The sequence below is a fragment of the Lontra canadensis genome, unplaced genomic scaffold (genome assembly GCF_010015895.1).
Source record: "Lontra canadensis isolate GAN:19392208 unplaced genomic scaffold, GSC_riverotter_1.0 scaffold8, whole genome shotgun sequence".
Classification (NCBI taxonomy): domain Eukaryota; kingdom Metazoa; phylum Chordata; class Mammalia; order Carnivora; family Mustelidae; genus Lontra; species Lontra canadensis.
The window spans coordinates 385,779-412,257 of NW_022631002.1; the positions used below are offsets into that span (position 1 = coordinate 385,779).

Sequence of the window (26,479 nt, forward strand, 5' to 3'; positions counted from 1 at the left end):
TTAGGGGCGGTCGACTCGGCCCGGGGGTCCCGTGCGCCCGTTCTTGGGAGGGCTGCCTCTGCCGAACCGGCCATGGACGGTAAGAGACCCCGGCCGCCGGGGGAGGGCGGACCCCGCGGGCCTCGGTCAGGGACCCCGGACCCTCACCCCCTTCCCCCAGACTCCTCCAGCTCCTGTACCCGCGAGCGGCAGCGGCCTTTGAGGCCCTGGGATGTCCGGTCAGAGGGCACCGGAAAAGGAGACGGCGGCGGCCCTGTCCCCAGTGCACCGCCGACAGAAGTACGAGGCGCTCCGGCGAGAAGCCCTTCTTGCGTGCCGGGCCCGGTTGTGCGTGTGGGGCGGGAGCCTGCCGCCCCCTTCTCCGGGTGGGGAAGCAGAGCCCCGGCTGCCTAGCCTCGGCCGCGCTCCGGGCACCAAGGGCCAGGAAGGATGGGTGGTCAGGTGAGGTCCTGCGTTTGCCGGAGTGTGTACGGGCTGGTGCGGCCCGCGGAGAGATGGAAGGGGCCGTTGGACCACGGCCTTATCACCCGTTGGCCAGAGAGGGGATGACAGCTCCTTAACCCCCACCAGAGGCTGGGCTTCACTCCGCAGTTCCCCAGCTGTCAGGGTGGCTTTCCTTTGGCCGGTCCACTTTCTTCCAGGGTCAGGTTTCGCCTTAAGAGCTCTTTGCTCCTGCGAGTCCGTTCCTGGGGCTCGAGTACCGAGAAGGCCGAAGCAGGGAGGGGCCCGGAAGCCGGAGAGCCAGAGAGCCGCAGAGCCGGCCACACCTCGCCTTGCTTCCCTGCGGGCGGCACTCTGCCACCTGTGTCCAGTTAGCTCGGAATTGATTCCACAGCGGCCTTGGCCTTGGCCCGGGCTGGCACAGGGCCTGAGACCCCCCCACCCCCCACCCCGCGCCTCCAAGGCTCTCAGCTGGGGGCCTGGATTTGCATTTGTGAACACTCCATACCCTCTTTCTGGTTACAGATCTCGTATCTTCTTTCTGGACTAGTGTGGTAGACCCTTTGAGACATCGTTCTCCGCATTTAAAAATGGAAAAAACAGTTTAAATGTGAATCTGTATCTACCTGACTCGTGAGCTTGGTGGGTGAGAGCAGGTGTGGCTGTCCGGAGAGTTAGTCTCCCTGGTTCCTCCTGTGGACAGGGGGGCGCCTGAGCCCGATTTGATGGCTCAGATATGCCAGATGCCATGGAAGGTGGTCTCTAGCTGCGGGCCAGGTCTTTGATAGCACAGGAGTCACCCTCTTGCTACTTTTACCCATTTACTTTTGGTGACAAAAAGTATATAAAATACAGATCACCCAATACTAAGCTTTACTAAGTTGGGAAAGAATCCCAAGGGCCTTTGTCAGGATGCCTTAATTACAAAGCCCCGCTCGAGTTTTCACTCTGGGCCACATGCTGTATCCATGACCAGTTTTGTCGGCCACTAATCCTTGAGGACAACCCCTGCCACCCTGGTATTACCTGTAAGGAGTCAGAGGTGAGAAAGCCTCTACATTTGCCCTTTGGCTGATGAGGGAGCAGAGCTGGTGCACGAGACCATCTTCTGCCTCCAGTGTGCAGTGGGCCTCTCTGAAGGCACCATCTGTGCCTGCACCTGTTCCAGCTCTCTGTGTCGAGGAGAGCCTTAGTGGCCCCATCTGCTTGTTGGACGTGCCACTTGTCACAGTTGAAATCCTCAAACCAGGGATGCCTGCATGGCTCAGTGGTTTGAGCCTCTGCCTTCGGCTCAGGTCATGGTCCCAGGGTCCTGGGGTCGAGCCCCGCATCGGGCTCTCTGCTCGGCGGCGAGCCTGCTTCCTCCTCTCTCTGCCTGCCTCTCTGCCTACTTGTGATCTCTGTCTGTCAAATAAATAAATAAAATCTTTAAAAAAAAAAAAGAAAGAAAGAAAGAAATCCTCAAACCATCTCCTTTCTTTGCAGATACCCTGTTCCAGTTGAAGGTATGTACTGAATGACCTTTCACGCCAACCCTGTCTTAGTCATTAGCAAATGAGGACAAACGGTGTCAGTCACACCTAGAAGGAGTGTGTTTGTGAGTTTGTAATCTGCGTGATTTCTGGACAGAGGCCTTCTGGACTGATGACAAGGCAGAGGTTATTGAGTTGGCTTCATGGCATATTAAGCCTTGCCTTGTCTTGGGCTGAGCAGAAGCAGGCCATGTGGGCTCGTCCGTGAGGGAGTGAGCCTGTCGTCTTTTTAAGAAACGTCTTTAGGAAACTCGGGTATTAGGTGCATCCCTTGGTGTTCCACTAGGCATTGAAAATTGTGGTTTCACATTCCTTACCGTCACGTGGAAGGAGAGCGTTCTGAGCAGCAGAGCAGGCCTCTTAGGATTAATCCACAACAAGCTTCTGCCTCTTTTCCGTTGAATACCTCCATAGTTAGCCATCGTGCTTAGTTCTGAAAGGCTGCGCAGGGGTGAGGTCCACACTGCTCACTGTAGCTCATCACACTGGTTTTGCAATGGAGAGGAAGGGCCAGGAACACCCGAAGGCCCAGGTGCTTTGTTTGGCAAGCTTCCAGCTTGTGGAAAGTGCTTAGGGCCAGATTCCCGGTTCAGGAAAATCTGGATTTTTCCCTGAAAGAATGTAGGAGGGGGCACCTGGGGGGCTCAGTGGGTTAAGCCTCTGCCTTCGGCTCAGATCATGATCTCAGGGTCCTGGGACCGAGTCCCGCATCGGTCCTGCTCCTAGGGCAATGCGTCCCTCCCTCTACCCCTTCACGTTGCTCGTGCTCTCTCTGACAAATTAAAAAAAAAAACTTTTTAAAAAGGAACATAGGAATGTGAGGTAGGTAGACAAGAAATCCTTCCTGTATGACAGAAAGTCCCAAGTGGGGGGGCACTGAGGGCCGGTGTTGGGTGGTCCTCGCAGGCAGGCAGGTGTCTCAGGCTAAGGAGATGCCACCAGCCGGGAAGCTGTGTGGTCCTCTGGAAGGTCACTCTTGCACCTGGCTTATCTGAGCATTGCCTGCCAGCTTCCTGGCCAAATGAGGCGTTTTAGGGGGAGCTGTGGGGACCACTCCAACCAGGCCTGGGGGCGTGCACTGCCCAGCAGCCCCTTGCAAACACGATGTTCTGTGAAGAGAACACTTCGATGTGTATGTTCATCAGGAACTCTGTGTTACCATTTGGGGTCACCTGAAGCAGATTCTGTCGAGTTTTTTCAGAAAGTTGAAAATCCATGGGAAAGGGGCCGGTGGCTCAGTTGGTTAAGTGTCCATCTCTTGTTTTTGGCTCAGGTCATGATCTCAGGGTCCTAAGTTGGAGCCCCATGTCGTGTTCCGCAGCCGGCGGGGGAGTCTGTTAAGAGTCTCTCTGCCCTGCCCCCTTGTGCACACGCTCTCGCTCTCACTCTCTTTCTCGTGAATAAATAGATCTTTTTTTTTTTTTAAAGATTTTATTTATTTATTTGACAGACAGAGATCACAAGTAGGCAGAGAGGCAGGTGGAGAGAGAGGGGGAAGCAGGCTCCCCGCTGAGCAGAGAGCCCGATGCGGGGCTCGATCCCAGGGTCCCGGGATCAAGTCTGCATCAGGCTCCCTGCTTGGCAGGAAAACACCTTCTCCCTCTCCCTATGCTCTCACCCACCAAAGCTCAAGAGTCAGGTAGACACGGATTCACATTTAAACTATCTCAATTTCTTCCATGTTTAAATGCGGAGAATGATGTCTGAAAGGGTTTACCACACTCTCTGTCAAATAAATAAATAAAATCTTTAAAAAAAAAAAAAGGAAAGAAAATCCATAAGTAGTACTGAGTGTGTGAGTTGGCCTTTTTTTTTTTTTTTTTTTTAAGATTTTATTCACTTGAGAGAGAGAGAGATCATGAGCGGGCGGGGTGGGGGGGAGAAGCAGGCTTCCTGCTGAGTAGGGAGCTGACGCGGAGCTTAAGTACGGGACCCTGGGATCACGACCTGAGCTGAAGGCTGATGCTTAACCGACTGAGCCGTCCAAGCACCCCGTGTGAGTTGGCTTTTTAACTTCCCACGCTGGGTTCGGTGTTCTGTGTTAGGACATATTAGGAAACCCTCACAGCTCTCCCTGTCCCCTCAGAGACCCAGCGAGCTCCCTCCATGTAGTCCCAGCTGTGAGGACACTGGCAGGCCGGGCCCCCTCTCTGTGCAGTAGGGGCAGGGGATGCTGAGGAGGGCAGGGAGGGTACCCAAGGACCGCCGTGTGTGTCTGACCTGAGTGTCCTGTTTCTGCTCAGTTCACAGCCAAGCAGCTGGAGAAGTTGGCCAAGAAGGCGGAGAAGGACTCGAAGGCGGAGCAGGCCAAAGTGAAGAAGGTGAGGCCGCCGCGCGCCCCGGCCGTGCCCCTCGCTGCTTTGGCTTCTGCGGCTTCTGCTGCTTTGTTCTGGTGTCTTCTTTTTGTGGGAGGTGCACCCCATGACTCTGGCCATGGGTGCTCTCTCGGGCCTGCTCAGGGCCTCCAGTGACCCCTCTCTGCCTCCCAGTCCACTAAGGGCGGCGTCCAGAGCAAAAGGACCGTGTGTTGCCTTTGCTTTTTTCCTGGAAGGTCCATGCCTTTTATTTGCTTCCAAAGTTCTGAACACGCATTTTGCACAAATTGTGTGGGACGTGGGCTTCCAGCAGTCCCCACCACGCCCCAGCCCCCTCCCTTCCCTCTTCCTTGCGTAGCCCGTGCCTCAGGCATCAGACCCGGGGCAGAGGGGAGGTGGTGGGGACTTCTGGCTGCTCTCCGTGGGGGCTCTGACAGCTGCTACGTAGCTCCCGGGGGTGTTAGGGTTTGGTGACCCCCTCCCCCAAACTGGCACTCCCAGGGCAGAATGGAAACCAGAGGACTGACCCCAGTCTGTTCCTTCGGTTTCCTCCACGGTCTTGCTTGCCGTCAGCCATCGCCGTGGTGGTTTTTGGGAGCGTCTGTGGTGTGGGCGGCTGGAGAGACCAGAGAGGGCGTGCGGCAGGAGGAGATGGGCTGGAAGGTGGGGAAAGCGGCTGTGTCCCTGTGGCCAGGTCTGCTTTGTAGCCCCCAGCGTGGGCTGTTCTGGCATGCTGCCTGGACACCGCAGTCCTGAACAGGCTGGGGGCCTGGCGTCTCTGCATTCTCACAGAGCTCACAGGCCAAGGGGGCTGCCCCACGCTAGCAGATCTTGCCCTGGGAAAAGCCAGGAGCAGGTCCCCGGCGGTCGGTCACAGCTCCTGCACGCTCTCCCGGCTGGCGCTTCCCCCCAATTTCAGGCTCTTCAGCAGAAGAACGTGGAGTGTGCCCGTGTATATGCCGAGAACGCCATCCGAAAGAAGAACGAGGGCGTGAACTGGCTCCGCATGGCGTCCCGCGTGGACGCAGTGGCCTCCAAGGTGCAGACGGCCGTGACCATGAAGGGGGTGAGTACTCGTGCCTCAGTCCCTGTGCCATGCGGGCTGGCTTCTGCCAGCAGAGACGAGGAGCCTAGCTGGGCAGGAGGAGCCATGCCAGTCCCCGTGGGTGGTGTCACAGGGATTCCGTCCACACTGTGAGGGCGGCACCAAAGGACGAGACAAGGTGTCCTCGGGTTTGTCTTAAGGAGCCGTGGCTTGAGTCTCGTGTCTGTGGTTCAGTTGATAGCATTTTCTGGAGACCTGCCAAGAAAGAGCCTTGCAGCCCCCAAGAGGCCCAGCCTGTCCCGAACAGGGCTTGGCTTGGCCAGGGCTGGCGTCCTGTTGGCCCTGGGCGGGGCATGGGCCTGGGGAGAGTGCCGGGGGCCTGTCCTCTGTGGGTGACATTTCCTTCCTTCAGTTCTGTTGCCTCCTCACTTCCTCCCATGCCAGGTGACCAAGAACATGGCACAGGTGACGAAAGCCCTGGACAGGGCGCTGAGCACCATGGACCTGCAGAAGGTCTCTGCGGTGATGGACAGGTTTGAGCAGCAGGTGCAGAACCTCGACGTGCATACCTCGGTATGTCGCCGGTGCTCAGGGCAGGCAGGGCTGTGGCCGGGAGGGGCTCATGTGGCTGGCCCCCTCTGTGGGAGCTGCCTACAGAGCTCCTGACTCCTTCGGGGTCTGGACCAGTATGTGGAGGCCTGGCAGATACGAGGGAGGCTTGGCGCTGGGGCGTGAGCGCCTCTTCCAGGGTGGTGGTCGGCTGGGCCACCTGGGTGAGCGCCCAGGGGTCTGAGAGTGCTGGAGACAGTGCCTTGGGAAGTGGGGTGGCCTAGTGCGGGTGGAGGGAGTGAGCAGGAACCAAGTTGAGAGGGTGGCCGGAGGTCCCAGGCCCGCACCCACCTGCCCAGACCATGACCCTCAGGTGATGGAGGACTCCATGAGCTCGGCCACCACGCTGACCACGCCGCAGGAGCAGGTGGACAGCCTCATCGTGCAGATTGCCGAGGAGAACGGCCTGGAGGTCTTGGACCAGCTCAGCCAGCTGCCTGAGGGCGCATCTGCCGTGGGCGAGAGCTCCGTGCGTAGCCAGGAGGACCAGCTGTCGCGGAGGTGGGCTCACTGCCCCCGATCCTGGGCTGTTCGCCCCATGCTCTGACGCTGGGGCTGTGGGAGATGGCAGGAAGGACAGCCCGGGGTGCTGCTCCTTCCACGGAGGCCTGCAGCTGAGGCCCAGCCCAGATTCTGTCTGGCTGCCTCTGTCCCCTGCCCCTTATTCAGTCCGTGTTGTGTCACCATGTGCTCTCACGCTTGTCCATGGTTCACTTTAGGAACTCACATGACAGGTGTTTGACAGTGCGCGGCCGCTCCCCCCGGCTCTTCCTACGCTAACCTGATGGCCTTGCGAGGCCGAGCTTTAGAGGGGAGGGTCGTGGCCTGGTGGAGGGGTGAGGGGCCCTTGGCCCCCAGGGCTGGTGTCTTGGATCAGGTGCACAGCGGCTCAGGCGCACCTCTGCCCCCATCCTCTCTCACAGCAGCTGTGTTGTTCATTTGCAGGTTGGCCGCCTTGAGAAACTAGCCGAGTACCGTCCCTGGCCTTGACGTGCAGGAAGGGCCGGGGAGGAGGGCTGCATCTCTCTCCCCACGCCATTTGCCTTTCTGCACACCCTGCAGTGTGGCCCTTCCCTCCAGGCCTGGGAATTGTCCCTCTTAGCGTAGACGGTGGCTGTGTCCCGGTGGGTGAGTTTGCACAAACTTCTGACTTCCGTGGGTTATTTCTGTAACTCTGGGCTGACCGGCTCGGGGTTCTGCTGGCTCCCCTCCACCCCCCACCCGGGGATAAGGACTAACCAGTGGATGCCATGGGGGCTGTGGGGGCCTTCAGACTCTGTGTGACAGCAGACGTGCTGCTAGTGGTCAGCTGACGGGGGTCAGCTCTGCTTCCTGTTGCCGGGCACTTGGAGGCTGGGCCCACTCGGGATCCCTGGCATCAGGCACCATGCTCCAAGTCCAGGCATGCCTTTCCAGGGGGTCCCCACCCTCATTCCACTGCTGCCTCTGGAAAGCCTGGGGCCCCAAGGGGTGTGCTCTGTGTCCTGTAGGAACTCAGGTCTGCACTGAGGTCCTTCCCAGTAAGGAGCTGGCGGTCTCCCAGTCCCACTTGGGGTGCTGCATCTGTGTCGCTCTCTTCTGTACTGTAAATAATGGGTGCCTCCCCCCGACTGGTCTCTCCCCTGCCTTTGGGCTCACACCGTTCAACCTGGAAGCCAGAGGGGCCGGCTGGAGTGCGCCGCACTCGGAGAGATGCCCCCGGTGGGCCAGCTTTGGGAGGCCCCGAGGCAGCGCAGCCCAGCGGCTCGCAGCAGCTCCTCCCGATGAGTTTCTGGGACAGGCAGCACTTGCCATGTTTTTAAGTTCCTGAGGTTTTCTTTGTTTTCTTGAAGCTTCCAGGGTTTTTTGTTTTGCCAAAATAGAAGGAGCAGACAGCAGATGGGGAGCACTGGGTCCAAGCCCAGTTCTTGGTATGAACTGGGGAGACCTCCATGGTTGGTCCTGAAGGGGCCCGGCTCTGTGCACGGCCACCACCCAGCCAGCCCTTTCCAGAGGTCTCCAGCTGTCCCAGCTGTCCTCACACCAGTGGTTCTCGTAAACAGAAACTCTGGAGACCTTTACCATGACTCACTGCGTGTGATTCTCCTGGACCTGCTTGTTCTTGGGTGTTCTCTGTGGTCTCTTGTGTTGGGGCAGCCTTGATGCTTGAGACGGTGGTGTGAGGGGTTGGCGTGCTGTCTGGTTTTTCTTCTGCAATGCCGGCTTCGCCTTACTCCCCGGCCATGGTCTCTCAGGGCACCCATGTCCTGGGGCCTCAGAGAAGATCCTCGCTGTCCCGGGGCCCAGTGAGGGCGGAGCTCCGCAGCTGTGGCTCACCAGGGAACACTGGGTGCGCTCGCCTGTTTCCTAAAATGCTGTTGTGAGTAAACAGATTGATCCCTGAGAGTTTTTCTCCGGCTTTCTTCAGTGGCCTTGGGTAGGGTGGGGAGCTGTAGGTGGGCCCCCAGATAGGGCTCTCCAGGCCCCAAGCAGGAGGCTGAGGGCGGGTGGGGTGGGCGGGCCGAGGTATGCATGCTCTGGGCTCCACGCCTACAGATGGAGTTAGAGTCTGAACTTACAAATTTTCTTAACTTTTTACCTTGAAATAATTTTAAACATACATAAAATTGCAAATTGCATGGTTTCTGTATACTTTTGTCTGTCAGCGCCCCCCACTTTCTAGTTCACCTCTGTAACCGGCTAGGTCACCTCGCAATGCCTCCATTCTTCCAAGCTGGGACAGTCCCATTTGTCTTTGTGACCTAGAAGGTCCCCTTTTTTTTTTTTTTAAGGGGTAGAGTGAGCGCATGAGAGCGAGGGTGGTGCTTGGGCAGAAGGAGAGGAGGGCCGAGAATCCCAGTCAGACTCCACATCCAGCACAGAGCCCGGCATGGGGCTCAGTCTCATGACCCCGAGATAGTGACCTAAGCTGAAATCAAGCATTGGACACTTCTCCAGCTGAGCCCCTGAGACGCCCTGAGCGGGAGGCGCCCTGACCTAGAGGGCCTGGACGCTCGCTGGCCAGTTATTTTATAGACCGCCTTTCCACTCGGGCTGATGGGACTTTTTCACATGATGACATTGAGGTCACAGCTGTTGGCAAGAGTCCCCCAGAAGTGGCATCTTCTCTTCCACGCTTCACACCAGGCGCTCCGTGTTACCGTCTTGTTCACCTGGGACGGGGTGTGGGCCAGGCATCTCCCCCGGGACGTTCTGTTTTCCCCTCTGTTGAGCATCTTGTGGGGAGAAATTTCAGGATTGCAGCATCACCTGGAAACATTGTCATACTTTGCCCCTGATACTCCTTTCCCTTGATGAATCTTCCTGGTAACAACGGTCATGGTGATTTCCTATTGGCAGTTCTGTTTTTAAAAAGAGATCTCTCTGTTTCCTTACTGCGTCATTTCCATCCGTGTAGGCCTGTGGGTGTTTCCCGCTGTGGGCCCCAGAAACCACACACGGACACCCCACTGAGCCCCAGAAACCACACATTAGCCCTGCTCAGGCTCAATCTGGCCACCCCCTCCTCACGTGTAACTTACCTGACAGCAGCAGTCAGCCTCCGTGTCCTCCTGGCTTCGCTCATTTGTCTTTCACAAGCCAGTGAGGACTGTTAACCGCCCCTCTGTGGGACTGCTTGCTTAGCCGGGGACGGCACGCACTGTCCTTCCCTCGGCCTCCCGGCGCTCCCCTGTAATGTTCCTGCTCTTCCCGCGCGTGCCAGTCCCCATGGTCCCCGTCCGTCATTTGTGTGCCCCGTGGGTGCCCCCATCTGGCCTGGTCTTGAATTGGTTTTCAGACATGTGAAATGTGCCAGGACTTAAGAGTTGGGACCCAATCCTGGCTTGTCCTTAGCTGGGGACAGTCTCCAGCTCCCAGGTCCCTCACACCGCGCACATCTGCCTGTGCGCGGGACCCCCGGTTGTGCACCCCATGTGGGCCTCATCAGGGGAGAGGTGGACCCTGGAGGAAGCTCCCTGCAGCCTGGGGAGGGGGTTCGCGCAGCCTCAGGAGACATCTCTCGAGGTTGGAACAAGCTTGAGTGAACATGGGAATAAACTGTGGCAGGACACATTGATAGTGGACAGCAGTGAGCTCCCTGGGACCAGGTCAGGCTCTGGGTGGCACCTGCAGCTGTGGCCTCTCTGGGGTGGTTACGGGGTGGTGTACGTGGCAGGATTTGGTGTGCCACTCCTGCACCCCACCGGAGGGGCCCTTCCCACGGCCTCTGCCAAAAAAGCCCCTGTGGCGGAGTGGGGAGCTGTGGGCGGGACTTGGCCAACTCAGGACAGAAACGATCTAACATTAAATCCCTCCAAAGTGATCCGCACATCCCCACCAGTGTCCCTCTGGGCACAGCAGACCTGCCTGGGAGAGAGAGGCTGGGACCCTCACAGGCCGAGGGCGGCCAGGCTTAGGCGGCGGCCGCACGGCTGTCCACTCATTTGTGGGCACCTTAGGGCACACAGCACCTGGGCAGGGGGCTCCTCCCGCGGTAGTAAAGCCTGTACTTGTCCAGGCGTGGTGTTCGTAGAGGCTCCAGCCTAGAACGGGGGAGCAGGGCCGAGGGGTGAGCTGTGGGCACACGCGTGGCATGAGGATGGGGGTGCACACGTGTGTGGGGGGGTGCATGCAAGTGGGGGCACACATGAGGGTGGGATGCACATGTGAGGGTGGGGCACACGGGCATGTGAGGATGGCATGCACACGTGTGCACCAGAGGAGGGGTGTGCACACGTGTGTATATCATGGTGGGGGGGGGGCGGGGGGGGGGGGGGTGGGGGGGGGGGCAACTGCAGCCTACATGGTGTTTTCAGAGATGGAGGCAGTGCCCAGGCTGTGCCCTTTTGAAGACCCCGAGCCCTTTCTGACCCAGCTCTCCCAGGACCCAGGTGCTGCTGTGTCTGAAGGTCCAGCCTGGGACCATTTTTACAGAATTTGCCCTTGGATGCCCAGGAGACCCCCTCCAGGGCCGGGGTGCTGAGGACACACACGATCTTGACTCAGAAGGGTCGTTGCCTTTATTGATGGTGGTGCTACCTGTGGCGTGTCTGGGTCAGGCCTGCCCACAGCTCACCGCCCTCGGGGGGGGGGGGCAGGTACATGCTCTGGAGAGGCCAGGCTTTGTGCGTGGGGAGCGGCACCCTGGCATCTCCCTGCTCCGGTGGCCACGGTCTCCCCAGAGCTGTGGGAGCCCCTAAGGGCATCACAGAAGACACAGACCAAGGAGGACGGAGCTGAGGGAGGCCAGCAGGGCCCCCGGTGGAGGGTGGAAGCTGGGAGCCTCTGAGTAGCCGTACGTCGTCCTACAGGAGCCCTGCAGCTCGCCCAGGGAGATGGGCACCTCCTCAGGGGTTCGCTCGTGGTCGCTCACCTGGGGACAGACATGGGGGGCTGCCGGCCTGCCTGCCTGCAGGGAAGGCTCTTAGGGCAGCAACCGTCCTCACCTGTTCCACGGCCTCAAAGACCCTGAGCAGGTTGTTGGCCAGCGCGCCCCTGACCTCTGCCTCTGTCCACTGCCTCCTGAGCAGCTCGGCCACCAGGTCTGGGTACTTGGACACATCCTCAAGCCCCGAGGGGAGCCTGAGGTGAGGACGGAGAGAACCAGGCTCTGCATTCCAGGGTCAGGGCCTCGGCCCATCCACCTCCCCACAAATCAGAGCTTGCCACGCCTTGAGAGGGAGACATGCCGGGCTTCTCCGCAGTCACACACTTCCTAGCTTCAGCCCCTCATGATGTGTTTGGGGTGGGGGCTGACCCTCCTGGCTCCTCTACAGGACCACGGCCTTGCCGCCTTACCTTGAAACACCGTCATAGTCCCCACCAAAGCCCACAGCTCCGGCTCCTGCCACCTTCTTGATGTGGTCCAGATGGTCTGCCAAAGAAGGCAGTGGGTGTGGGTCCCAGCAGCTGCCCTCCACCGCCCCCCCCTCACTGCTGTGGCTGCTCATGTCCACCTACCTGCTACCTGGGACAGGGTGGCCTCCTTTTGGCAGGAGACATAGTCGTTGTAGAAATTCACCATCACCAGGCTGCCTGTCTGGTTCTGCTCAGGAGAAGGGGAGAGCCGTGGGCGCAGGAGGGGCACTGCGGCCCAGGGAGCAGGCCAGACCCCCGTGCCCTGGCCCGCAGCCCCTCACCACCAGCTGGAGCACGTCATCGGGCACATTGCGCCGGTGTCTGCACAGGCTGTAGGCTGAGGAGTGGCTGAAGATGATGGGAGCCTTGGACAGACGCAGGGCAGCCTTCATGGTGGCCACGGACACGTGGGCCAGGTCAATGATGACACCCAGTCGGTTCATTTCCCTCACCACACTCTGCATGGACACGGCCGCGGGGGCCAGCAAGGCTGCACTGAGCACACCGGTGTTTGCACGGCCCTCTGGGGCTCACCGCAGCTCCCCTGACAAGTCTGGGCATTGGGGGCGGGATTGGGCAAGGTTCCCGTGCTGAGCCAGGTGCTTGTGAACTCTTCAGGGGCGGGGGGTGACCTGCAGGTTCCGGCACGTGCCCACCCTGGGACAACCCCTGCCAGCTCCAGCTGATCGTAAGCCAAGGGCCCGAGACACGAGACCCTGTCTGCTGGGTCTTCTCCAAGGGGGACTGTGGTCCCTGCTGAATGCCCCCCTCACCTGGCCAAAGTCTGACAGGCCTTGGCTCTGGGCCTGGTCCTCTCCGGTGTCCACCAGCCAGTTGTCAGCCCTGGGAAAGGGGACAGCAGATGTCCCAGGGGCAGAGTGGTCATCCTGGTCTGCCCATGTCCCAGACACCCCCTGATCCCCACCCCAGGACAGGTAGGTGCAGGAGGAGGGGAGGGCTCATGTTGGACCCCGGGCCCAGGACCCTCCCGTACGGCTTGGGCCGTCCCTGGGGGCCCTTACCAGGGCGTGTTGCAGCTGTGGGTGAGGGTCAGGTAGCGCATGCCCAGGTGGTAGAGAGCCCGCAGGACGCCCAGGCTGCTGTCAATGGAGTGGCCACCCTCCACGCCGATGAGACTGGCTACCCTCCCCTCCTGGAAGGCCTGCCGGATGCCTGCGAGGATAGCCAGCTGGGGGGCAGCCCGGGGTGTCCCGGGGCTTCCACAGAGGGCACCCCTGAGCGGCGCCAGGCTGGGGTGGGGAGCAGCAGGGGCTCCAGGGGGCGGGCTGCACCAGCACCCACCTGTGCTGTTGGTGACACACACAAAGGTCTCGGGGTACATCTGGCACATGCGGTGGATGACGTCAATCTGCTCCAGGATCCTCCTCACGGCGTCCTTGTTCTGGGTGTCGCAGGGGGTGTATGCAGACCAGAACTGGGGGCCCAGGGGAGAGGGGCGGGGCGCTGAGGCTGTGGGCCCCACGCCCACATGCACGCCGTCCCACTTCCCTCCTGTCTCGGAAGCCCTCCCCTGGCCTGTGTGGCTCCCTGAAGGCTTGGGGCCCTAAGGTTCCCAGGTGTACCCCCCACAAGTGAGGGCTAGCCCCTTAGCCAGGACCCAGGCAGAGGCCAGTGCAGGGCTGAGCTGAGCCATACCTGGGCCCCCACAAAACCAGCCCTGAGCTTGGGGATGTTGGTGTGGGTCTGGGCAAGGCTCGTCAGGTTGGCCGCCTTCTCCCAGAGCTGGTTGTTGAACAGCGTTAGCAGCTGCCATGGAAGGTCGTTGTGCCTGGGGGAGGCCGGGAGAGAGGGAGAGAGGCAGGCAGGATGGCCACACGGACTGGACCAGCCACAGGGGTGGTACAGGGTTCCTTAGCTAAACCCAAAGGGTGGCTGCTCCCGGGAGCTCCACCAGGGGACTGGGAGCTGAGAGCGCCTCTGGGGGGTCTTCCCTCAGGGGATCGTCCCCATGGAAGAGGGAGAAGCAGCCGTGGCAACAGGGGCAGGAGTTCAGACAGGGCTGGCTGACCCTGGGTAGCTGGGTGCGAGACCCTGACCCTGACTGTCTTCCCAAGTTAGGAAATCCTTGAGGCGCCTGGGTGGTTCAGTGGGTTAAGCCTCTGCCTCCGGCTCAGGTCATGATCCCAGGGTCCTGAGATCGAGCCCCGCATCGGGCTCCCTGCCTCCCCGCCTGTCTCTCTGCCTGCTTGTGATCTCTCTCTGTGTCAAATAAATAAACTTTATTTTTTAAAGATTTTTATTTATTTGACAGAGATCACAAGCAGGCAGAGAGGAGGGGAAGCAGGTTCCCCGCTGAGCAGAGGGCCCGAAGGCAGAGGAGAGGCAGAGGCTTTAACCCACTGAGCCACCCCTGCGCCCCAAATAAATAAAATCTTAAAAAAAAAAAGATGAAATCCTCCCCATGTTGGGAGGGGTGGGGATGTGGGTGTGGCCTGCCTCTGGGGGCCTGGCATCCCCACCCCATACTCCTGGGGCAGCAGAAGCAGGGCATTGGGGCATGGGACCAAGCACGTCCTGATATGCTCCCAAAGGACTGAGGCCCCTCAGAGTTTTCCGAGGAGCCAGTAGGGGTGAGAGGGAGAGAGGGGAGGGAGAGGGGAGCAGGAGTGGGCTGGAATATCAGCAGCTGGTTGGGGCTGCAAAGGCAGAACCCACGGCGGGGGAGGGGGCAGGTTGCTTCCTGGACCCAGGAACAAGTTGCAGCCTGAAGGGCGAAAGACCTCTGGGCCACCAGGTCCCCCTAAGCTCCACATGTGGAAGAGGGTGGGCCAGGGAATGGATGGGAAGTGCAGAGTCTCAGGCCCAGCTCAGCCCTGTGCGTTGGAATCTGCGCTTGAATCGGCCAAGCCTGGACTGCGGGACACTTGTGGGGGAGCCTGAGGTAGATGAGTAACTGCTAGGACCAGGGCCTCGCAGGTCAGCTGCCCCTGCTTTCCTGGGGGGCTCCTGCCACTAATGCGTTCTGATGTGACAGGGTGTGAGCTGGTGGTCAGGACGCTTCTGATCACCGAGAGGTGGATGGGAAGGTGAACGCCAGAGCCCGGGTGCCACTGGGTGCTGCCTGGGGCAGGGCTGGGCAGGGCCCCTGGACAGGACTTTACACCTGTCCTGAGGATGCCCCACCCTCCAGCCACCGGCCAGGAACCCTCCAGGAGGAAGGGGCACTTTCACTGGAGCCCAGGGTGGGGAACAGAGGCCACCTTTGCCCTGCGGTCAGCACTGCTGCTCTGGAGCCTGCTGGACCCACCCTCCTTGTCTGCGTGGCAGGGGCGGTTTCCCCAGTGGTGATCTGAGGAATCGATCCCTGCTCGAAGGGGGGAAGTGACAGTTCCAAGCACTTAAAGGACAGCTAGGTATTGTAGGAGACTGCTGGTGGCTTGTTATCCAACCTCCACCTTTTCCTTGGTAAGAGCACCTCCTATTTTTTTTTTTTAAAGAGTACTTACTTGTCAGAGAAAGAGAGCACAAGCAGGGGGAGCAGGAGGGTCCCCGCTGAGCTAGGAGTCCAACCGACCGCAGGACTCGATCCCAGAACCCTGGGATCATGATCTGAGCCGAAGGCAGACGCTTCGTCGACTGACCCACCCAGGCATCCCCCAAACCCCCTATTTTTAGCGGGGAACATGGCCATTTGAAATAAAGATACCTTCCTGCCACTTAATAACCGGGTGTGGCCATGTGACTAAGTTCCGCCCTTTGGCAGCTTCCAAAAGCTCTGGTTGACAGACAGCTGTTGCTCACTCTTTGGCGTTTCTGTGTCCTTCCTCATTCCTGCTGGCCAGCATGCAGATGTAAAGGCTGGAGCCGGTGCAGCCGCTTTGCACCACGAGGCAACTACGGGAATGATGGCCACCATGTTCCATTACGGAACACCATGCCAAGACTGCCTCTAGATTTCTCTTGCTGAAACCACTTCCTTGGGTCTCTCACCTGCACAAGTAATGCAGGTAGCTAACCCTAACCTATCTGCTAGTATTGGTTTTGGTCCTATAATTCTAGTCTGAACTTGCTAGCTTTTTGGACAATCCCAGATCCCCAAATCCCAGTTCCCTGCATATTCCTGGCTGTCTAGGCTCTTTGATCCATATTATGCCCCCCATACAGGCCTCTGGACCCCCAACCCCTGTGCTCAGACCTCCCTCTCTGTGCCCAGCTACCCTCCTCCAGCCCCTCAGAATGAAGGAGCAGAGCATCTTCCCAGTCTCATACTGTTGGCCTCCTACCAGACAGCAGGGGCTCCATCCAGGGTGGGAGCCCAGGGCAGCAGCCCCTGCGCACACTTCGTGCTTCATCCCTCCACGGAGCACACGTGAGGGGACCCTGGGGCCAGGAAGGAGCCACAGGGGAGAAAGCAAGGGCAGAGGGGTGCACGCTAGTCTCTGGCGGCCCCTCCCTTCTCTAGGGCTGCCACAGTTCCCTGGGGCTCCCTTAGAAGGACACAGCCCATTTTCTCTTCTTTACTTGCAGAGTTTTGTGACCGACGAAGCCCAGAGCATCTGCCAAAATCTAACAATGACTGTAACATTCACTGATCGCTTACTGGGTGCCAGAGACACGTGGGAGCAGTCCTGACATGCGCCCCCTCAAGGGTGTGCCAGTGTGCCGCCGGTCGCTCTACTAGCGACGCGACGTGCAGGGAAGGGAGGCGGGCTCTCCGTGGGTCTGCGGGGAACGGCATCAGGAAGGGCAGCCAGGGTGGGAGGGCTGGGGTGCGCGCCCAGCTGGCACTGCACACAGGTCAGCAAAGCCCGGGAGGAGATGGGGGTGGCAGCATGGATATGAGGACAAGCAGGGACAGGGGAGCCTGCCTGGAGCATCCAGGGGTGTGGGGATGGCCAAGGGTGGCAGGGAGGGGTCTCAGAGGCCGATGGAGGACTCTGGCCATACTCTGAGCTCAGGGGGAGCCATGGCGGGCGGGGACTTTGAGCCAGAAGGAGAGGACTGGAACTCATGTCTCTCAGATTCCCTCTGGCCTCAGCACTGAGAGCAGACCTCAGCTGGCAGAAGCCATGACAGTCAGAGGCTCACTGGTGACCCGGTGGAGGTGGACATGGGGGCTGGACAGGGGTCTGCAGGAACGGGTGGGTCAGTGAGCAGACAGATGAGGTCAAGCTGTGCACACAGCACAGAGGGACCCGAGGACCTGGGGCATGATGAGGTCCCCTCCAGGGGGATGCAGGGGAGGGAGGGGAACGAGAAAAGTCTCGGAGGACGGCCAAGAGGCCCAGGAAAGGCCTCCCAGGGGCCCGTGGTAGATGTCACTCTTCCCGGCAGCTTCAGGTGAAGAAGCAAAGGCCGTGAGAGGAAATATGGCTCCTTGGGCTATGTGGCTGGTTGGAGGCACAGCCGGGGCCAGGCCCAACACCTCCAATCCTCCACACCCAACACCCACTCCGAGCTGGGATCTGGCCCCTAGGGTGCAGGGAGGCAGGATGTAGGGACCCCAGGAGCTGCTGAGGGCCTGAGGTCTTGGACCTGCTCCATTCCTGCTGACACTCTGAGGGGCCCTCAGAGACCCCAGAAGAAGCTGAGACCAGCAAAGGGGAAGGGTCGTGCTGTGGATGGAGACCCTGAGCCACGGCAGAGAATGGCTGTCCTCGAGTCAGCGGCATGAGAGCCGCTGGCCCCCCAGCCTCGATCCCCAGCTTTGTCACACAAGTGGTGGCTTACCCGTCGATGACCGGTGTGGCCCGCATGATCTTCTCAGCCTCGCCCCGGAACTGGTCTCCAGAGCAGAGGGCCACGACGGGCCAGAGCCACCAGACCGTCTGCATGCTACCGTCCGCAGGGCCTGCTCTCCACGCTGTGGGGCGTCCGTCCGGACCTTGCTGCTGGGGGCACCACAGAGCCCGGCTGCTCTGCAAGGAGCTGCTCTGCGTGCAGAAGAGGAAGCAGAGGTCTTCGGTCGGGCAATCCCTGCCAGGAGCCGTCCGCACCAGCCTCCCGCGTTCAATCAGTAACCAGCACTTTCCTGGGAAGGGGGTGGGCTGGGCAGAGGGAAAGTCCTGGCTCCTGGGCACTGGGTGTCACTGGCAGCCCAGCCCAGGCATTGTCACAGGCCACTGACCCAGGGGAGCACCCAAGGCTGGGTGAAAGGGCAGACTTGGGAGGGTCAACAAGTGTTAACTGTGTCCTTACTCTCACTGCAACCTGCGGACTGACATCTGCAAAGAACTGTGACACCAGTCAGAGTTGCCCTCCGTGATGCAACCCGTGTCTGCCCTTACAAGGGCGTGAACGTAGAGGATGGCATGTAGTCCCCCCCCGGGGGGGCTCCCACCACACCCGCCCCCGAGGGCCGGGGGCCTGCAGCCCACAGATGTCCCCGCCACCCACTGCCTGGCTGTAGGCTTCTGGATGACAGGCAAGCTGTGGGGGCTTGGGTCAGAAATCTGGGGTGTCAGCGTTTCTCGGCCCTGCTGCCCACTCAGGGCTCCCAGAGCCCAGTCCCTGCTGAGACCAGCATCCAGGGCTCTGGGGGGCAGCAGGGCTGGGAGCAAGCCGGGCCAGGAAGGCTGGTGAGAGGTGTGGGTGAGGGAGAGAGACCCCAGTCCGCTCCTAGCCCATAGGGCCCTCTCGGGTGGTGGGGGCACACGGACCCTGCACACTCACCAGGGTCCCTGAGGCCTCTGCCCTGGACAGCGTTGGAGACGCTCAAGCAGACCTTCCCTGGGAAGCAGAGCCGCAAACCTGGGATGCAGGGATGTCCTCGTGCCACTGGCCCCAGTCCCCATTAATGACTTTCTCTGCCAGGACCCCTGGGTCTCCCCTGAACCTGGCCTGGGGGTTTGAGCCTGACCCAGCCCTGACCAGAGAAGACCTGCCTTGATGGGTGAGGAACAGAGTCCAGGCCCACACTCTGGGCCCTAGGCTCTTGGCAGACCACGGTAGGGGCGGTGGGGATGCTGCAAGGAAGCCCAGGGCCAGGTGGAATCAGGAGTCCCTGTGGAGGAGACACATGCACCTGCTTGCCCTCCGCTGTGACCTGCTGCAGACTCCGGTGTCCCTTACCTCCGACCTCCATGACACATCTCTTTGAGACCTGGATGCCCCTTCATGGGTGGACTTTGGTCTGCCGGGGGCTGCGGGCCGGCCTTCCCCACTGAGAGCTCCCCTTCTCTGAGAACCTCTCCTGGAATCCATTCTCTGCCTTTAGTAACGTGTGCCTCCCCTATCTTCCTGTCTCTTTATTTCTAACTTTTCTTCTTGTTTCTGAGTCGGATCCCAAGAGCACACGATGGGATCGTATTTCTCAGCCTCATCGGAGCGTGCGTGGTCTAAATGTGTTCCAGCCGGTCTGCTCTTTGCTGTCCTGCCCTGGCCCCTCCGCTGGTTCTTGCTTTTGCCCTAATTTTCAGGTTATTTCAATTCCATATCTCTCACACTCAGGAAGTTCCTTATTTTCTCTTCTCTTGGTAGATATTTATTTGAATTTACGTCTTGCTTGTCTTACTTTCTTGGGCTGTTCACCAGGCACGGTGACACCCTCATGAGTTCACACGGGGAACGAGCCTGCCCCTCCCATGTCCGCCATCCAGCACCGCGACCGTGATGCTGGGGTCTGCTCCTTGTTCGTACATGGTCGTGTGGGTCCTCGAGTTCTCCTTCCCTTCATCGGTCCCCAGATGGCCCAGGTGTCCATCCTTTCGAAACCCTCCTGACCCTTGATTTTGACCTTCTGTTTTTCAAATTCAGAATTCACCTGAGTGATGGGCTCCATGGCCCTGACTTTACGTGCAGCTTTGCTCATTGTGCATGGACTTCCTCTTTGCACTCGCAGGGTTTGCTTCTCTCGAGCTGGCTCCCTGCTTCTCCCCGGTACTCAGGGAGTCCGGTGGAGCATGAGGAGAGGCAAGCACTGGCTTCAGATGCAAACTCCACAGTGGAGGGGCCTGCCAATACTTCAGTCCTCAAAGTGAATAGCACATCAGTGCAATATTTCTAAAAATCAAAAATTTGTGCAAAAAATACACGAATAAAAGATAAACTTTCAAGTGAAGACAGGGCCAGTATTCTGACCTCCCCTTCTGTGCCCAACTCCAACGCAGCTCTACCGGCACGAGCCTCTGGGAGGCCCACTCTGTGCTCGAACGATGGCTGCTCAGGCCAGAGGGCAGCATCTCCAGGAGTCGAGCTGTGCGCGTGACCACACTCCCTACTACTCAGTGCTACTGAGTAGTAGTAGGGTGCTACTCAGAGGAGAGGACTCCAGGCCACTGGGGTCAGCAACACGTGGGAGGCCCTACGTGACCTTGTTCAGATGTCATGATGGTTCAGAGCATCACACCGAGGGTGAGCCGGCTCCGAGCCGGAGGGCAAGCTGTCTGGGCAGAGGCTTGGGCCCACACTGAGGGTCCCATTTCCCATCACTCCTTTGTCTGGCTCATAACTTGTCGGGGACAAGGCAGCGAGGCTGAGTGGGCTTGGGGTCAGGCTGCTGTGCCTCCTCAGCCTCAGTTTCTCTGCAGAGCAGAAGTCACTGTGGTCCTGTTGGAAGCGCTAACATGTGAGCCTCCCAGAACCACGCACCGTGGGTCAAGGCGCTCTGAACTCACACGTAGGCCTGTTTGCTCCGTACGGCTTCGTCGTTCACCCTGGAGTTTCCGGTTGCCTTTCTCTGTTCCTCCCCGGGTGCTATTATCATACTCGCAATCTCCCAAGTGCCGGGCTTCATGTCTCGTGGCCCCTTACTTTGGAGCTATGGTTTCCACTTAATGTCTCCACTATGCGCCTAGCTCTCTTTTTGGGTTATGTTCTTATTTTGTTAGAGTTGGTCCTTAAATCGTTCTTTAGCAGTGGGTATGTGGGAAGTAAGTGTCTGAGTCCTTGACTGCACGTGTCTGTATGTTCTCCTCATAACTGGTCAGTGCTGGGCGCTTGGGGGGGCTCAGTCTGTGAAGCATCTGCCTTCATGTCAGGTCACAACCCCGGGGTCCTGGGATCGAGGCCCACCCTGGGCTCCCTGCTTAGCGGGGAGCCTGCTTCTCCCTTTCCCTCTGCCTCTGCCCCTCTGCTTGACCACTCTCTCTCTCTGATGTGAGCTCTTTTGGATTCTCTTCTTCTTACCCAAATATACAAGAACAGGGGTCTGCTCTTCCATTACCCCCTGGAGGAGGCAGGTGAGGAAGTTGTGGGGACTTCTCATGGCATCCGCTTCTCCTTCCAGTCTCCTGCCCTTGCTGCTGGGGCCTGTGTGGCATCCATCCTCCACAGCCCCAGGCAGGAGCGGTCCAGGGAGAGAGCCGGGCCGGCCTGGCCCAGGCTATTCATTTTTAAGGGTTCACCGTGAGGAGAGCGATAAGGAGGGGGAGGCCTCTTTTGCGAAGAGCCCGTGCTTCACAACGAGCCAGTCCCAGCTTCGGACCCCAGGCCGCCGCGGGTTGCGCTTCCCGGAGACAGCTGCCGCAGGCCCCAGCCCACAGGCTACCCTCACGGTGCAACGCCGAGTGCTCCGTGGCGAGGTGACTGCCTCGAACCTCCTGGCTGACAGACGGCGGCAGGCGTGACTTCTGTGCTGCTGCCTGGCTCCGTCCTCCGGACACCTGGCCTGGCTGTGTTCTTGCCAGCAGCCCCAGTGGGGTCCCGGCTGACAGACAGACACAAGCTTTCTGGTGATCTCAGCGCCACTTCCAAGGCTTCCGGCTGAGGCCCGGACGCGGGGGCCAGAGACCGGCCGGCCCCCCGGGGCCCTGATGCAGCCCCGGCCCACAGGAGAGCAGGACGTGAGCGTGGTGGGGTGCAGGCTGCTGAGCGGTGGGACCGTGTGTGCGGGCAGGAGAGAACGGACGCACCGGCCACTTCACGGTCACTGGTGCCGTCAGTCTTCTTGTCTGCGAAATGGGCGTGACTAATCGAACCTCATGGAGAGTGGCTCTGCCTCCCACTCCCGGCTGCCGCCTTCTCGGTGCCCCGCAGTTGCTTCCTCCAGTCAGGAGAGACCTCCTGTGCCCGCCTCGCATCTCGGTTGCAGACAACACGGGCCTGCTGTGGGTGGCCCCCACCGGGGATGGAAGCCAGGCCAGTGCTCTTCCCATCTGGTCCCTGGGAGGACTTGTGAGGCCCCCTGAGGAGGCTCTCTCAGACCCTCCCCTCCTCCTTGCCCCACGGCCGTGTCCCGTGCAAGCAGCCTCCACCCAGTCCTCGCCTCCAGCCCGGCTTTCCGGGAGCGCTCAGCAGTGTGCTTGCGAGTCTACCGCTTTGTATTTAATAACGGGAAAAGTGCTATTATTGAGAAGTCAGCAGCACTTGCCATAAGCAGAAGGAACACAGTGAAAGTAAACACATGGAAACAGACCAGTGCCACCAAGTCTCAGCCAGAGCCATGGGGAGACAACACGCGCAGGGACAGCTCTCCCGGCGGCGGCGGCGGCACGCCCCACCGGCCGGCAGGACCTCTGTGCAAACCTGCCGCGACGCAGCCAGGGGGCCACCAGAGGCCTCCGTCCTGGGCCCCTCACAGAAGCCCAGGACCAGGAATTATCAGTTGAATTCCACCAACACTGCCTCCTCGTGGGGGACCCAAGAAAGCCTCTCCCACCAGCTGCTCAGAGGACCAGCCCAGGCAGGTAGCTCACAGCAGCATGGAGGCCCCAAGATGTGTGACCCCCCCTCCTTCACAGGCTCATGTGCTCTGCAGCGTGAACACACACAGGCAGAAACACACACACGCACAGAAACCCCACACACAGACATGCGCCCCCAATGTGTGCCCTGGACAGAGTGACACATGATGGAGACATGCCACACACGCATGCAAACACGCCCACACCCCCATAGACATCACCCACATCCACATCCAGATGTCCCAGCACCTGCACACGTTCACACCTGACGACACGCCCGCCTGGGGCCCACCATGCACGTGCACATGTGCCCATGGACATCACAGACAGGAATGCTCAGACGTCCCACACCCTTGCAGGGAGGTTGGAGCAGGGGCGAGGTGATGTGTTCCTGGGGGGATCCAGGGCGCAGGACTGGCTCCAGCCTTTCTCCCAGGCTACCTTGGCCCTGGGGTGTCCTTAAGCCCCTCAACCTTCCAGGCCTAGCCAGGAGGCCACCACACTGACCTCTGCTCCCCAGTATCCGCAGAGACGACACCTCTGTTCCCCCGCTAGTTGTCTTCAGGCTGGTGGCTTCTCCACAGCCCTCCTGGTCCCACCTTGTCCTCTACTCCCCTGGGGAGACTGCGGAACCCTGCTGGCTCCCTCCACTGCTCTGAGCCTCCTGGCCCACTGTCCACACAGCAGGGGGTCCCCTACCCCCCCCCCTCCCTTCCCACCCCAGGACTTCCCCAAGAGGCTCCTAGGTGGTCAGCTGAGAAGGGAGGGATCCAGCTGTGTCTCACCACCTCCCCAAACCCAGAAGTGAACGTTTTTTTATTTGAGAGAGACAGAGCAGTGAGAGAGGGGCGGAGGGGGAGGGAGAGAGAACCCTCAAGCAAACCCCCCGCTGAGCACAGACCCAGATGCAGGGCTCAGTCCCGGGACCCTGCGATCACGACCTGAGCCGAAATCAAGAGTCGACTTCACCGACTGCACCCCTCAGGCGCCCGCAGAAGTGACCTTCTTACCTCTCTGCCTGCCATCTATCTGTCACCCAAGAATCCCAGAACCCAGCCTGCTGGGCCCTTTCTTTCCCCCACTCACAACACGCTCCTCTGTTGGCTATGACTGAACCTGTCTGCCTCTCCCCAGGTCAAGCTCAGAGCCTCCCTGGGCATACAGCTGGTGCCCACTAATGAATGCAGCCTCATCAGGTGGCTCTCCAGGGGGTGGGAGGAGACAGGCCTCCTAGGGCCTGAGCGCCCTGGCCCCAGGCCCAGTTCCCAGGCTCCCCAAGACTCACCATGGGCAGGATGTCATGTGCTGTCTGCCTCTTGGCCGCTGCTCCCAGCTCGTTCAAGGACTGGGGTGGGGGGGTTGGTTTCTGTTTCTCTCAAGTTCGTCCCACCCCAGAGTTCTCCAGTCAGCTTCCCTCTCGCACAAAAAGCCACCTCTTTAAAAACAAGTTCTCCCAGGGGCCTCTGCAGTGCACCACAGCCACGGAGAGCAGGACCCAGGGGCTTAATGTCTTACACATGTCAGCTGGTTGTGGTTTCCGCAGACACGCATACACACCAGCCCTCAGTCAGCCTTGTGCATTTGGCCGTCCCCTGGGGCCTGAGGTTCCCTGTCCTGCAGTCTGGGCCTCAGGCCCCCAGGGTAGGCTGGCAGCCACAAGAAAGCATCCCAGACAGGAATGTGGGGGTGCTCTCAGGTAGTCTACTAACATCAGAACCGAGGAATTGAGAGCCAGGGATGAGGGGCCTGGGGGCTGGGGGCTCACGGAGGGCTCACCGGCCCCCAGGCAGCCTGTCCCCCAAGGACCAGGGATGCCCACCCAGACACTCTCTCCCAGTCTTCTAGGCCCTGCCCACTGCCCTCACACCCTGGGGTCGAGAAGGACCTTCTGTGTGCAGGCTTGGGCAATGTCCTGTCTTGGTTATAGGAATGGGGTTGGTGCTAGCCCAGCCCAGAGGCTCGGGCCCTGGTTTCTATGCATGTCATGGGAGGCGGGTGATTTCCCCCACATTCCAGCTATTAGAGGACTGAAAGTAATCACGGATCGGAATGTCCTCTGGCAGAGCCGTGGGGACTTTCGAAATCAGGAAGATCTGTGGGGAACCGGGCTAGCTGTGGGATGGCTTCACCACGGGGCTGGGGCACATACCATGGGGAGCACTCTCTCTGGGCATGCAGCAAGCTGCCCTGTCCCCACAGGGCGAGGGACAGCCCGCTAGGGCAGAAGCCTCAGTGGGGACACAGTGGGGGCATAGCCTCCTCCCTGGCTGCGGGACTCTCCTGGGCCTCAGTCACCAGTTCCAGAGTAGGAGCAGCCCCTGGTCAGGAGCTATGGCTCACACCAGACCTGGCGGGACATGGCTGAGAGGGGCCTCTCTCCCTCTCAGAGCTCAGGCAGTGAGGGGGACACTCCAACAGAGCGAGAGATCCAGGGTGAGGGCAGGGCTGCCCAGCAGACAGTGACAGAGGCAGAAGAAGGGCTGTGTCAGGGCCCGGCCCCAGGGAAGGTGAAGGAAGACCAGGGCCTCGGGGAGGCAGGTGGACACAGACCCCGGCCTGGAGGATCGTTCCTCAGTCCCACATTCAGGGAGGCACTGCTCGGGGACACTAAGACGATTGAGCAGAACGTCCCCTCTGCACCTGCCCTGGGGCACTGTCATCACCCAGGAGGCACCCCCCCAGCAAGACCCTGGTCCGGGGCAGGGCAGGAGGCCTGGATCTGTTGTCACTGGCTTTCAGGAGAAGAGCAGATAGAGGGGAGGGAGACAAATGTCTTCTTTAAATGTTACTACTTTTTGTAGTGTTTGAGATTATTAACATGTGCATTAAAATGGAAAATTGAATTAATTAAAACAGAAAAAAGGAGCCACCGAGGGGTCAAGCAAGCCTACTCTCTGAACTGTGACCTAGGGGGCCTGGGGTCCCCTCTGATTCTGCCCCAAACTAGCCCTGAGCCTTCCATTCGTGGGGTGTAGGTGAGACCCCCCCACACACTGTTGGCTTCAGATGCCCCCTGACTACCCACCTGTGGGCCAGACCCCCAGCAGGGTCAGGAGTCCAGGGGGAAAGGAGAGAGGACAAGTGTCGGGGACAGAACAGCCAGCCCCTGAGCTAGACAGGAGCAGGGCGGCGAGGGGCCTCCTGCCGGGGCTGGGCTGGTCCCTGGACGCAGACTGGGGGCCACAGTGCCCAGCACGGCAACACCGTGGACAGGGGAAGAGTCACGTGCACATGCCGAGGACCCCCGAGTGCTGTCTGTGAGGACCTGAGGCTGGCAGACACTCAGGGTCCAGGCCAGGGGCTCAGGGTCAGTCCCCCTCGGCAGGAGCCCTAGTAGCCCTGACAGTGGGTGGCCCTGCGGTCCCTCCTGTCCGCCCTCTGCAGGCCGGCTGGGCCCCTGCAGGTGTAGCCTAGGAGGAGCCTTCCCTTGGGGGCAGCGTCTGCAGACACTGGGGGCCCAGGTGGGCTGCTCAGGCGCTGTTACCCCCTTTCCCAGCTCTGGAAACAGGCACGGACTGCCCAGACCACAGGGTTCCAAGTTGCACATCGCCGCCTTTACCACTTCTGTGCTTTCCACCCTGATCAGGCCAGGACGGGGCGGGGAGGGGCATCTGGACCTCCCCTGCCTGCCCTGTCCCCCGGGGCCTGAGGCCACCCTCCGTGGCTTCAAGGAACAACCCTGCAGCTTCTGTTTCCCAGTGGGCCCCACGGTGAGGCCACTTCTCAGCAGCCCCGGCACCAGGCAGGGTCCCCTCCCTCTGGCGGGTCCTGGCCTATCCCAGCCCATGCCCACCTGTCCCCTCACATCCACTGAGCTCCAGACCCTGGGTCCTACTATGCACACACAGGGAGTTAAACTCTGCCCCCTCCCAGAGTCTGGGACAGTGACAACTGAGTGACAAAAGGGAAATACAGACTCCTTGTAAAATAAGTGATTTTTTTTTTTAAGATTTTATTTATGGGGTGCCTGGGTGGCTCAGTGGGTTAAAGCCTCTGCCTTCGGCTCAGGTTGTGATCCCAGGGTCCTGGGATCGAGCCCCTCAGCAGGGAACCTGCTTCCTCCTCTCTGTTTGCCTGCCTCTCTGCCTACTTGTGATCTCTGTCTGTCAAATAAAT

General features: G+C 59.9%; 2 protein-coding genes and 1 long non-coding RNA gene across 5 annotated transcripts in view; 1 reads left to right on the plus strand and 2 right to left on the minus strand.

Moving 5' to 3' along the window:
- On the plus strand, positions 1-23,432 carry CHMP1A (charged multivesicular body protein 1A). 2 transcript variants are annotated; one of them, XM_032853749.1, is made up of 8 exons: positions 1-79; positions 1,927-1,946; positions 4,217-4,294; positions 5,208-5,354; positions 5,778-5,906; positions 6,256-6,443; positions 6,888-6,918; positions 23,420-23,432. In XM_032853749.1, the coding sequence occupies exons 1-7, from the start codon at positions 73-75 to the stop codon at positions 6,907-6,909; spliced, it is 591 nt and encodes a 196-aa protein (XP_032709640.1). In that variant the 5' UTR covers positions 1-72; the 3' UTR covers positions 6,910-6,918; positions 23,420-23,432. The 2 variants fall into 2 exon arrangements, with proteins under 2 accessions (XP_032709640.1, XP_032709641.1); XM_032853750.1 differs by lacking the exon at positions 23,420-23,432 and adding an exon at positions 14,505-14,515.
- The window catches only part of LOC116865535, a 19,490-nt gene continuing 4,025 nt past the window's right edge, over positions 11,015-26,479 (minus strand). The window contains exons 2-3 of the long non-coding RNA XR_004382227.1: positions 25,629-25,634; positions 11,015-11,118 (exon numbers count right to left, since the gene is read on the minus strand). This is a non-coding gene — a long non-coding RNA (uncharacterized LOC116865535). The remainder of the gene's footprint in view (positions 11,119-25,628; positions 25,635-26,479) is intronic.
- DPEP1 (dipeptidase 1) lies at positions 11,128-23,816 on the minus strand. 2 transcript variants are annotated; one of them, XM_032853746.1, is made up of 11 exons: positions 23,649-23,816; positions 17,472-17,674; positions 13,437-13,569; positions 13,083-13,215; positions 12,803-12,953; positions 12,554-12,623; positions 12,062-12,238; positions 11,883-11,967; positions 11,721-11,796; positions 11,369-11,504; positions 11,128-11,295 (listed from the first exon to the last, which is right to left on the minus strand). In XM_032853746.1, exons 1-11 carry the CDS (start codon positions 23,649-23,651, stop codon positions 11,128-11,130), a joined length of 1,335 nt encoding a protein of 444 aa, XP_032709637.1. In that variant the 5' UTR covers positions 23,652-23,816. The 2 variants fall into 2 exon arrangements, with proteins under 2 accessions (XP_032709637.1, XP_032709639.1); XM_032853748.1 differs by lacking the exon at positions 23,649-23,816 and having other exon boundaries at positions 17,472-17,704.